This window comes from Nycticebus coucang, chromosome 17 (assembly GCF_027406575.1).
Source record: "Nycticebus coucang isolate mNycCou1 chromosome 17, mNycCou1.pri, whole genome shotgun sequence".
NCBI classification, from domain to species: Eukaryota; Metazoa; Chordata; class Mammalia; order Primates; family Lorisidae; genus Nycticebus; species Nycticebus coucang.
The window spans coordinates 85,943,606-85,956,602 of record NC_069796.1 but is presented as its reverse complement, the minus strand read 5'-3'; the positions used below and the strand labels follow the sequence as shown (position 1 = coordinate 85,956,602).

The following is a 12,997-nucleotide window of genomic DNA, read 5'->3' as shown; positions in this document are numbered from 1 at the left end:
CACAGCATCCCCTCACATTTTAAAAAAGACTCACACAACAGAAACGATTGTAAGAATATATACCAGGACCCTGGTGATAAATACGGTGGGCAGGTTTCCGAGTCTCTCCTCTGGACTTTTCCAAGTGGTGAGCGGGGGAGGGGATACCAAGAAGCATCCTCGCCAGGAAGACAGCTCAGGTGCCGTCAAGAGCCCTAACCCCAGCCAGCGGGCCAGTCACTACAGCCCCAGGTTGGCCCAGCCTCTGTCTCAGGGCAGATGTCGTCACTTGAGACCCCTTCCTGCTGTGAGCTATCATAACTCTGCCACGTGATCCTGCCATCCCTGGGCCAGGGGTGAGGCACATCTTTCCCGAGCTTCCTTTCATCCTGGAAGCCCCTTGGCTGTTTATTGCAAATTACCCCAAGCGTCCAGAAGGGTAAGTATGCAAGCAGGTTGCAACTCTCCCTCTCACTCCCAGATGCCTAGAGCTGGTGGCTATTTATAGTCCCAGATGGACTGGCCCCATTGACAGCTCCACCCTGTTACCAAGTAACAGGTGACTCACGGCTATCCTCCCTGGACACACATCCCTCCCTCCCCACCCATTTCTTTGGCTCTTGCTAAAATCATGGACTTGCTCAGTTCCACTGCTAATCAGACCAGAAAAAGCCTGCTTCTCCGAGGTCACACTTGGTCGTGGCCTCATCTTTTCCTCGCTGCAGTGTTTCCAGGGCATTGTAAGTAGGGAGGTGACAGATCACAGTTTTTAAAAACAACATATTCCAAAAGCACAGAGCTCAGCCACCCATGAAGGGCCAAGAGAACCAGCCTCATTTTTCTAGACAGATTTTAAGCTGTTTGTAAAACGGCAACAACTTTCATTTTCCAAGGACCTACTGTGTGTTAACACTTTCACTATTTTTTTTTTTTTTTTTTGCAGTTTTTGGCTGGGGCTGGGTTTGAACCCACCACCTCCGACATACAGGACCGGCGCCCTACTCCTTTGAGCCACGGGTGCCACCTCACTTTCACCATTTTTATATGGGCCTATTTACTCCCATTTTGCAGTATGAAGACAGTGCCAGCTGAATTTTAAAATGTATCAAGAAACAGCCATCTCCTCACCCGGTTGTCCAAGGCACTGTCACCTCTGGCCTGAGTTCCAACTGCCTTGGGTTGCTTCTGCCAACTCCTGCGCTGGCCTCCCTGCCCCGGCACAGTGCCCAGCCATCCACAGAGATCTAAAACAGAGCAGGCTTCTTCTCTGGGTCCCTTGCTGGGTATCAGAGCCAAAGTCCTCCCCAGGACCCACAGGCCCCAGCTGCCTCTGCCCAAGGGATTCCTGCTATTCCCACACCTGCTTTGGGGGCTACACGCTGGCTGTTCCCTCTGGCTAGAATACTTTTCCTCCACATGGGAGAACAACCAACTCCCTCACCTCCTTCTGCACTTCAAGGCCACCTCCTCCTCCAGGTTCACCCTGACCACCCAGTTTAAAATAGTAACTCCCAACGCAGCTTTCTCTTGCTGCCTCATTCCAAATAGTTTTACTGTCTGTCTCCGGCACCAGACTGGTCTCCATGAGGACAGGATGTCTGGTTTGCTCATGGGTGTATCACAAGCACTAGAATTGTGTCTGGCACATAGTAGGTGCTTAAAAAAATGGTTGTTGGTTCAATCTTCCAGTTGGAAAAACTGGGTTAAGAAACGTGCCTAAACATGGATGGAGTTGGAACATATTCTTAGCAAAGTATCTCAAGAGTGGAAGAAAAAGTATCCAATGTACTCAGCCCTACTATGAAACTAATTTATAGCTTTTCTATGAAAGCTATAACCCAGTCATAAACTAAGAATATGGGGAAAGAGGGGGAGGATGGGTGGAGGGAGGGTGATTGGTGGGATCACACCTGCCGTGCATCTTACAAGGGTACATGTGAAACTTACTAAATGTAGACTATAAATGTCTTAACACAATAACTAAGAAAATGCCAGGAAGACTATGTTAACCAGTGTGATGAAAATATGTCAAATTGTATATAAAAGCAGTGCATGGGGCCCCATGATTGCATTAATGTACACAGCTATGATTAATTAAAAAAAAAAAAAAGAAGAAGAAGAAAGAAAGGTGCCTAAGATCCACCTGAACTGGGGGTGGCAGAAGTGGGATCTGAACCCAGACCTTCTGGTATCAAGGTCCAAGCCTGGGAAGCCAGGGACAGGAAGAAAGTTGTCATTTCTTTCACAAATTTTCCCAAGTACACTGAGGCACATCAAACAAGTGCCTGGGTAAGCAGCAACCCCATGTAAGGGAACCTCTTGAATCAGAATTAGACTGTGGTGCAATGGTCTTCCCGGCTTACAGACCTTGCCTTGGTTTGACTGGTAACATATCTACCTGAGGGTGGACATGGTTGTCAGTCACAATCCTCCCTCTCCTCCTTGCCAGTGGGGACAGCATGTGAGCTGTTTCTGGCCAATGAGTCACATTGCAAATCAACAGATGACTTCAGGAAAAGGGATCACCTCCCTGATCAGTGGGAGGACCATGTGAGGAGAGCACCCTTTGCCTCTGCACATCTCTCCCCCATCCCTTCCTAGGTTGGATGTCACCCTGTGAGGATGTGATGTTGGAGCAATGGCAGCCACCTTGAGACCATAAGGAGAGACATTGCTGCTATGCACAGGATGCTATGTGAGAGAAGGGACAGTTCATGGAAAAATGGAGAAAAAATAGGTCTTTGCTGACCCTCTTGAGTTGTTAATTTAATCAACCCTGAGGTAGGGGTGGGGGGCTACCTCCAGACTATATTAAGATGATAAACATCCATGTTGTTTAAAACATTAGGAGTTGAGGTTTTTTTAATTCCTTCAAAAGCATCCTTAGTGATTTATAAACTGCACTTTCATGAAAGCCTGGATAAAAGATTAATCTAGACCATGTGGTTCTTGTGCTTAAGCAACGCAGTCCCTTGGAAAGCTTGCAAGACACTAGCTGCTTCATTCCCTCTTCATCAGGAGAAGCACAGGGGCCACCGCCAAATCCACGGGGCCCACCAGGGTGCCAGGCGCAGAGTGACAGTCTATATCTGACGATGGAAGCGGTGGGCAGTGGGCCTGGGGGCTGGGCCTGGGTACCCACAGACTCCTGCCACTGCTTGGGGCTGTGGTCACTAATGCTTCGGGCAGCCACCACAGATGGAGTGTGAATCTCAGGCCCCGGGTCAGCGTGTGGCTGGTGAGAAAGGGATTACAGTTAACACCACATCTACTGGAGGAGACTGAAGGGACCTGCCCAAGAGGACACCGTGGGGAGAGGATCTGGGCAGGGTGGGAACTGCCAGGTGACTGGGTCACACCAGGTGACGGCAGGAGTCTAATGCCCTGCACTACATGCCTAAGGTCCATGCTGATGGAAAATCCTTTTACATAAAGTGAGCACTTCCCCTTTGTCTTTTAAAATAGGCTTTTAAAAAGAGCAATCTCCATCCATGTGAATCCTAGTAAATGTGGAATGTAAAGGTCTTAGCAAAATAACTAAGAAAATGCTACAAAAGCTATGTTAACTAATGTGATGAAAATGTGTCAAACGATCTATGAACCAAGTGTATGGTGCCCCACGATCATACTAATGTACACAGCTATGGTTTAATAAAAATAAATAAAAATAAAATAAAAAGAGCAATCTAATGGGTTTGGCTTTTCAGAAACATAGCAAATGTATCTTTATGGAGAGCTGAGAAAATTAAACCAGACAAATCCTGCAATGCCCTGGGAAGCCCTAATGAAAAGGAAGAAATGCTTCAGGCTATAGGGAAGGGAAGGCTTGAGCACAGGACGATGGCCACCCCCTCTCCTTAGGGAAGACCTCTCTGGCACTGAGCACCCCCGTTGCTCTGAAGCCTGTGGTGGGGGGACCCAGAACCAGGGAAATGTGGGTAGACAGTGATGCTAAAGCCTGTCACGGTCACACCCCAGCTCAGGCCTGTTCTACCTGTCCATGCATGTAGGGGAGCGTGCTGTTCATGTCATCATCTTCCAAAGCAGCCCCCAAAGCTGCCACCCTGGGATGTCCCTGGGTCCTCATTATGAGGACTCGGGTTGGGGTGCCTAGGAAGTCAGGGTACCGTGGGAAGTCACAGGGGGCTGAGCCAGGCTTTGGATGCACAGGGCACTCCTGGACCTGGGTGACTCTGGGGCATCAAGTGACCCTCAGTGATGTCTCTGACAGCCACCATGCCCTTGGAAAGAGCTGCAGGATTTGAGGGACAGGGCTGGGTCTACCTCAGCCCGAGGTACCCAGGGCACCCCTACCCCATCCCCCTGCCAAAAATGGGGCAGCTCATTGTCTTTCCCGAGTCACCTGTCCCTGCCACCCCATACCTGCCTGTGGGCTCCAACCTCTCTTCAGGCCCAGTGGCACCAGGGTCGCATCTGGGGTGCTTCCCTTTCTGCAGCAGAAGTTCCCTTTGCAAACCCCAGGGCCCTCCACACACAGTCTTTATACAGAGCAAGGGACAGACAGTGGACAAGTGGACGCAGAGATCCTGGAGGTGGGGTGTATCTGCTGCCCTTATCCTCCCCCTCCTCCTCTCTCCTCCACAGAAAGCAGGGAGGGGAGGCTCTGTTTGGGGACCGCAGGCTGGACCAGCCCCCAGCACCTGCCAGCCTCAGCTTCCCCTCTCTGACCAAGCCAGGCGGATTCCCTCCCACCTGGAACAGCCTCGCTTCTGACAGGCAGATTGCTACTGTCTGCAAGTTATAGCCAGATACCACTACCTCTCCACAAAGTCCTCTCTAGAGGCCTCTACACCCTTCTCTGTGGGCATTCCCCTCCTTGTCACTTGGTTTTTACTATAAACAGTCAACTTTTCAAATTGGGTTGCACACCTTACCTAACATGCTCACCTCCCTCCCCTGTTGTGTCTCCTCAGTCCTGGGGCCTGTGGAGAGGCAGGGCCAGGGGGGCCCCCTGGGACCTTTTGTGGTGCAAATGAAGTGACTTGAGGTCACTCGGTTATCTAGTCCAGACACATTTCCTAATTCTGTTTGCCCACAAAAGCATAAACCCTCATTTCACCTGGGTAGCCTGGGAAGGGGCACATCAAACCCACAGGAAAGGAGGCTAGGAGGGGGCTGCACAGCCACAGAAAGAATTTGTAGTATTGTTAATGTAATTCCTTTACAATTGCAAACTCTTTGGGTTCAGATACATCAAACTGGTCTTGTTTGCACATGAAGAAATGCTATTTTCACATATTTATAGAAAATTAAACGCAGATCCGTTTAGTAACATTTACGCACAGTGGAACATGTATTCTTTTTTTTGCAGTTTTTGGCCAGGGCTGGCCTTGAACCCCCCACCTCTGGCATATGGGGCTGGCGCCCTACTCTTTTGAGCCACAGGCACCGCCCCTGGAACATGTATTCTCTTCAGCAAGGGGAGGAAGGAAAGGCTGGAAGGAGGCGTGTGTAGGGGCCTTCTCAGAGGGTTATTTTGTTTTACTTTTTTCTTGTCCTTTTCTTGGTATTCTTTGAATTTAGTATGTTATTTACATTGTTTTTTACAATCAGAAAAAACTAAAGCGATTTCATTTGGCAGTGTTCTTGGCACACCTCTGGGTGCAGGTGGCTGGGAGTCAGCAGCCTCGTGAAGGTCTCACGTACCCCACGCTTTTGGGTTCATGTGGCTGACAATGACCTTTGCCTTCTTGGCTACGGCCCAGGTGGCCACTCTGCTCTGGCCACAGAATCGCAATTCTCCAACAATGGGTCAGCTGTACCAGCACAGCTCTGGGGGTCTGGACTTTTGCTCTGGCAGATTCCTTTATCTCACAAGTGACACAGGCTACGTGGAAAATCACAGTGTCGGATGAGAATTCTGGACTTAGAGAATTTCCCAGTCCTGACTGGAGTTTCCCTGGGACATTCTGTAGGGCGGGGAATGGCCACTGGGAGGCCTGGTGTCAGCACTGCAGGCCGGGAGACACTCACCCTTGCAGACGAAGCACTTGATGTGGAAGTACTTGCTCTGCACACGCAGCACCTCCCCCTTGCACACATTGCCACATGTGTTGCACAGGATCGCCGAGCTGGGTGGGGCCGAGCTGGGTGGCTTCTCCAGGGGGCTGTGAGCAGCCTGAGGCTGTGACACTGTAGGAACAAAAAAGCTGATTAAAGGGTGGCAAGCACCAGGCCCAGGGACGTGAGGACACAGGGCCCGGCTCTCCTAGCAAGCCCCGTACCACGTGGCACAAGCCCCACAAGGCATCAGACGGACAGGAGGTGAAGGCCACCACTGTCCCTCCTGAAGGATGACCTGATCTCTGCTGTCTAGAACCTCTGGAGTCCCAGAGGCCAGGCATCTCCCTGGTGAGCTCACAGCCCTTCCGCAGCAGGGGAGGAACAGTGTCCTCTCTGCTGCAGGTACAGTAGCCACAATCATCTTAGGAATTTGTTTCAAATTCTCTCTGGGTCCTGGAACATTGCTCTAAATATTGTTGCTGTCTCCTTAAAGCTGGCCATGATGTAAGAGGAGCTGGGCGGATGAACAAGTTGGGGCAAATGGTCACAGGGCCTGACCACAGGCTCCCAGGGACTAGACAAAGGCACATACTCCCCATACCCATGCCCCTAAAGCGTCCATAGAAACAGCACACAGGGCATGGGGGCCTGTGGCAGAGAAGCCTCAGGTCTGCCCCAGGACAGCCAGATGGGCAACAGTGACGAGCTGGTGGTCCACCTGCCACTGGGTGAGGCTCCAGGGAGCCCCTTAGCTCAGAAGCATGAGGAGTTGGCTAGATGGAGGGGGAGGCTGGGTGTGGGAGCAGAGGGCCTCGTGTGCAGGACCCATGCAGGTGAGTGGGAAGCATCGGGAAGGTGAGGGGACAGCCAATGCTCAGGCTGGGGCGAGTGACAGCCTAGAAGGACAGACGACCCCTGGAGCCTAGGGTAGGCACAGAGGGCTGGGTGGGCAGGAGGTTCTGTGGCTAGTGGTTGAGGTCGGCAGAATGACAGCCCCCAAAGATGTCCATATCCCAACCCCTGGGACCTGCGCACATGTTCTCAGACACTGCAGATATGATTAAGTTAAGAAATTCTGGAGGAAAGGTGGGAGGGGGGCGGGGACTTGGTGCATGCCACACCTTCTGGGGGCAAGACATGATTGCAAGAGGGACTTTACCTAACAAATGCAATCAGTGTAACCTGGCTTATTGTACCCTCAATGAATCCCCAACAATAAAAGAAAATAATAATAATAAAATTTAAAAAAAAATTAAAAAAAAAAAAAGAAAAGAAATTATGGAGTATCTAGCTGGGCCCAGTGTGATCACAGAGTCCTTGAAGTCAGGGAACATTTCCCAGCTGTGTCAGAGGGAGATGTGACTAATGGAAGAAGGTCAGAGGGACATCACACTGTTGGCTTTGAGGAGGGAGGAAGGGGCCATGAGCCAAGGAACGAAGGCACCGCCAGAAGCTGGGAAAGGCAAGGAAAGGATTTTCTCTCCCTCCGGAAGGAACCAGCTCAGCCAATAGCTTGTTTTAGCCCAGAGAACTATAGGATCACAGGTCTGTGTTATTTGAATCACAACAAAGTTTGGGGTCAGTTGTTACAGCAGCCAAGGAAACTGGCGCAGCGGTCAACATTTCAGATAGGCCAGAGATACAGGTGTAGGGTCCAAGGCACCCCCCCATTCTGCTGGTCACCCCTCGTTTGGGGGCAAGAGTCCCCCAGGACAGTAAGAACCACCACAAGGGCAGCTGCCCAACACACAATTTCATGTGGACCAGGCCCCATGCTGACGCTGGTGTTCACCCCTGTGATCATACTGAGACGCTGAACGCACAAATGGGCAATGGCCAGACTGGAGAGAAAGACAGAACTCAGCCCACAACCTGCAGTGACCTGCCTGAGAAACCGGCCTGCTGTCCACTGTGACCAGCCAGGAAGCCAGCCTGCTGTACGCTGGACTCACAGGGAGGCAGACAGTGTGCTCTCCTCACCCAGGGAGCCAAATGAGAACTCTGTAACCACTGGCCCCAAATGGCCTGGAAGCCACCACTTTTGGGCCCCCCCACCCACTCACTGGCATCCCTGCCCACAGATGGGGCTTCGAGCCCCAGGAAGTACAGAGGAGGACCTGGATCCTTCTGGGGACAGCAGGCCTTTCCAAGATGGATATTCTGAATAGCCCAAGTGTGGTAGAGGTATCTGTCTGGGGATGAGGGTGAGGTATCAGCCTGGAGAAGTAAGTACAGGAAAGAAAATAAATACCATGAAAAGTATTTGGCACCACCCTGGGTACCCTAGGTCCAGGTGCCAACACCAGACTGCAGTTTCGAGAAGCTCAGGATGCTAAACAGCAAAGAGGTTGACGCAGAGTCCAGCAAGGGTCCCCCCAAGCTTCCTGTGCAACCCCTGGGGTCCCGGTGACAATTATCCCTCTGGGCTAAGTATCCTTACTTGTCCCACACCTCCTTCACCCACAGCATCCTCACAGATATCACCTCGTCTAGGGTTGGTGATGGGAGGGGCAGAAAGCAGGGTTTTCTGGGATTGAATGTAAAATCCCCAAGCAGAGCAGGCGTTGGAGTTGCAGCTGGAAACCTTAGTGCCTGCTCCTGCTCATCCGCACTAGGGACCAGGTCCCCGTCAGAGGGTGCAGGGGCAGAGGCAGCAGATCTTCAGAACTGCTGGGTTCTCATCTACTGGGAACACTGGGAACAATGCACGCTCATCTCTTCACGACCTGACAGCTGTTCAGCCTACTGGAATACGGCTCAAATCCAGCGCAAGAGAACCCCCAGTGCCAAGCTCCTGGGGGCAGCATGGGCGGTGGGGCCAGACCACCCAGGATGCAGCCCTGGCTCACCTCCTTCAGGCTGTGACCTTGGCTGAGTCCCTGCAACTCTGCCTTTCTGCCCTCTGTAAGCATTGGCTGGTTTCAGGGGATGTTAGGACCCAAGGCAAAACTGTTTGCCTAGCAACCAGCCCAGCAAACAGGAAGTCCTCAGGAAACAATAGCCATCGTTATTTTCAAGAACACATGGCCTGACATCATGCGTTTCCAGACTACTGGACATATATTTGGTTCTGGGGGCAGAGCTACTGTAAGAGCAGCGATTTGCTTGGAGGATACTACCCTGCCCGCTGGGTACCACCTCCGCGGACCTGGGACTGTTGGCTATGGCGGTGGTGCTGCCCCCTGGTGACGGCAGGCAGACACCGCACCACGAAGGCGTCTGGGTGTCTGAGTCCCCCTGCAGGTTTCCCTTCCGGCTTCCTGGTACCACAGGTGGGTAGATGGTGATGCATTTGAATTATGGGCCTATTTACCTCCCCCCCAACACACACACAGGGATTCATTCTTTGCACCTGCTGCGGCTGACAAACTGTGAGGACAGGGGGAGAGGGCAGGTGGCAATGGCAAACTTGCACAACTCAGCTTGCCCCCTGCCCCTGCCCCACAGGCAACTGCATGCACAGTAGGTGCTCTGCACAGTCTCTCCTGGCACAGCAGTGGCAGAGCAGGTGCTGCCACTTTGTACTTCTGGTGAGCAGACCGAGACTGGCACAGGTGCCCTGCCAGCACAGGGCAGCACAGGGAGGGGGCCAGGGGAGCCCTGGCCTGGCCAGGCTGACCTGTGCACTGTGCCTGCTTCTGTGCTTGGGAGGCAGCAGCCACCTGCGGGAGGGAGGGGGCTTGGTGTGGCAGGGTAGGGCAGGGGCTTGAGCTAACCCCTCCAGCCTCCTCAGACTGTGCCCCAGAGGCTCCACCCCAAAGCTGAGCTGACTGTCTGGGAAGGTCAAAGAGAGCCAGTAGCCCAGAGTATTCAATTGCTGATGGAAACAGTCTTTCCAAATAATAGATTAGTCCTGAACAAAGCTGCTAAGGCACAAGGCGCCGCGCCGGCCGGCTGGCCTCTGCTCTCCTTCCTCAGCTAGCTGCTCAGGGCCAGGGATGGGCACCGACTCCCCTCCGTCCCTGGTGCCACCCTGGCTCCATGTGTAGCAGGCAGCTGGGGACAGCTTGTGGAAATGAAATGAAACCATTTCCTTCTTTTTAATAACCTTGCTGCACACTGGATTCCGTTCTAAGGGCAATGCATGTATCAACTCATCCTCATGACACTTCTATGAGGCAGCTGTGATGATGGCCCATCTCACAGGTGAGGCCACCAAGGCCGAGAGAGGTCAGCACAGGCAGCCAAACCTGAGGCTGCCAACACTACCTGGAGGCTTCCAAACACACACTCAAGCAGTGTGTGAGATTCAGGGGGCCCAGGGGGGCTTATTTTTAAAATGTCTGGTTATTCCAAATAACTCCGGGACATGAGAGGTGGAGCTGCTGGCTCCTGAGAGAAGGGCCCAGCCTGGCCAGTGCCCCATGGGCTAACCAAACTATGGCTGTCTTTTCGGAGAGCCCTCCGGAATGCAGAGGGAACCTGCATTTTGGGAAAGAGGGACTTGGCCTCTCAAGAAGCCACACCTCCAGCTGGTGTCAGATTCCAGGAGGAGGGCAGCATCTCAGGCCTGAAGGCTGGTCCCATTCCCACAAGGTTCTTACAAAGCTCGGCACAGGCCAGAACAAGGAGCAAGACCTACAGGTTGCTTGAACCAGTATGAACTGCCCTTCTTTCTTGTTTCCAGAATGACCAACGAAATGTTAATACGCCTGTTTATCATCTAAACACACATCCTACAGTGAGTTTAAACCTCAAATGTCCCTCTCTGGACAGCTCCTGTTCCCAGGATCCCCACTTCTTGGTGCCTTCCCTGAGCCCATTCATTTTTCATGGATCTATGTGCTTTGGAACCTCTGAGCCTTTGCATATGCTGTTACTTCCACGTAGAAGGCCCCTGCCTTCTCTGGACTGTCCTTTAAGAGTCACTTCCTGTGCCACTGCCTCTGTGAAGTCCTCTGTGATTTTCACCAAGCCCACAGGTGAAAAGGTCCTCCCCTTTTCTGGTTGTGTGTGGTGTGCACCTCCACGTGAGATGGAAGTGGGCTGGACAGTCCTGGCCCCTTTTCTGTAAACTGCCCCAGATCAGAAAGATCTTGGAAGGAGGAGTCAAGTGAAATTCATCTCAGTCCCCCAGAACCTGGCCCACAACCTGCCATGGATGGATTTTACATTGAAAAGAAAACTTTAGGGGAGAAAGAGAAAATGGAAAATAAATAAATAAATAAAAACAGAACTTTCAAGATGTCCTTGAGTGGCTGAACAGATAAACAAACTTGGGTACATCCAGACAATGGAATATTATTCACTAAAAAGAAACAAGCTAGCATGGGGGAACCTTGAACTCTGAGTGAGAGGGGCCAGTCTGAACTGGTGACATGCCATGTGATTCCAGCTCTGTCACATTCTGGAAAAGGCAAATGACCATGACAGTAAAGAGATCAGCAGTTACCAGGGGCTTGTGGGGGGAGGGATGAACAGGTGGAGCACAGGAGTTTGAGGACGGTGACATTGCTCTGTACAACATCATAATGGTGGGTTCATGTCATTACATATTTGTCCAAACCAGAGAATCTCCAACATCATGAGGGAGCTCTGATACAAACTGTGGACTTCAGATAATTACATATCAATATTGGCTCAATATCCGTTCATCAGTTGTAAACCAGCACACCACACCAGTGTGAGACATTAATAATGGGGGAAACCAGGGGTGGGGTTGGAGAGTGCACAGAAAGTTATCTGAACTTTCTTTCTGTAAACCAGAACTATTCTAAAAAATAAAGTCTATCAAAAAAAATAAACAAATAAAAATTTAAAAAGGAACAACCACATTCCAAGACTTAACCACAAGTGTGACTGGTTCATTTCACCACAATTTCAAGATCAGCTCTAATAACTGGGTCTAACAGGTCTCTGCTGAGATAATCACATAAAACATAATCAAGGGGTAAGATTCAAGTACGCAGGGCTGTAACTAACGCCCCTGGAAAATAAAAAACTTGTGCTGGGGAGCCGTGGCAGGAATAACAAGCATGATGGCTGGTGTCGCCGACACAGCACCTCTGCTACAAAGAGGGACGTGGCCCTCCAAGAAGTCACGGCAGCCCCCCTGCTCCCCTTCCAGGCTGGACTCCTGCTCTACCACCAGCCAGAGGGGCCTGGAGGGGCTACAACAGGGGCCGGCAAGGCCTGGCTTGGACCCACCATTGGGGCAACGGTGCAAGCTCAGGGACTTAACTGAACTCTGTGGAGCCTCCGTTTTTACATCTGTAAATTGGGGCTTGGTCTTATGAGGAATTTTGAATATCTATTGAAGTAGACAAAGCCCCTCAGGCGAATAATAGCTGTGAGTTGAGGTCCTCCCAGTCGTGCCAAGGGGGTTGGGGGGGGGGCTATTGGAAAGGGGAAAATATCACTCTGAGGTCCTCTCAAGGCCACACAGTCTAGAGCGGAGGTCCTCAGTGTTTCCTCTGAAAGGCCAGACAGTGAATATTCCAGGCTTTGCAGGCCACGCGGTCTCTGTGGCATGTATGCAGTATTCAGCTGTGCCCTGTATCTGTAGACAACGCATAAACAAATGGGAATGGCCATATTCTAATAAAACTTTATTTGTCCCATGGCCCTAGTTTTCGGCCCCTGGCCTACTGTTTAGATAGCAGCCTCACCCACCAGTTGTCCTAGGTGTGCCCTCATGTATGGGTCCACTTTGGTGGGTGGCTGGTGGGGTGCTGGTCAGGGCAGGGACTGAATGAAGGGACACCCATTCCTGGCCATGTCACCTCGGGCAGGTCACAGGGTCCCTTCAAACCTGTTTCCTCATCTATAAAATGGGGACAACTATACTCAAGACACAGGGGGGAAGAGATGAAATGTGAAACTGGTGACTCATGTGAGAGGCAGTCTTAAGACTGGGGTTGCCAAAAGGGAGCTGCTCCTTCCTGGCCTCTGGCCACAATGTTCCATGCGTGTGACAGTCTGATGGTGATCTCCAGATGATGGGGGTCCTCCACACTGACCTCCGCATGCCACGCCTCTCCCAGCTGCACCCAGT

General features: G+C 51.6%; 1 protein-coding gene across 9 annotated transcripts in view; it reads right to left on the bottom strand.

Moving 5' to 3' along the window:
- The window catches only part of ABLIM2 (actin binding LIM protein family member 2), a 185,129-nt gene that overhangs the window by 110,613 nt on the left and 61,519 nt on the right, over positions 1–12,997 (bottom strand). For all 9 annotated transcript variants that reach the window (XR_008375159.1, XR_008375161.1, XR_008375162.1 and 6 more), the window contains exon 2: positions 5,974–6,132. Coding sequence is in view for 4 of the 9 variants with exons in the window: in XM_053566083.1 (XP_053422058.1) it covers positions 5,974–6,132 (159 nt within the window). In the remaining 5 variants the exon portion in view is untranslated. The remainder of the gene's footprint in view (positions 1–5,973; positions 6,133–12,997) is intronic.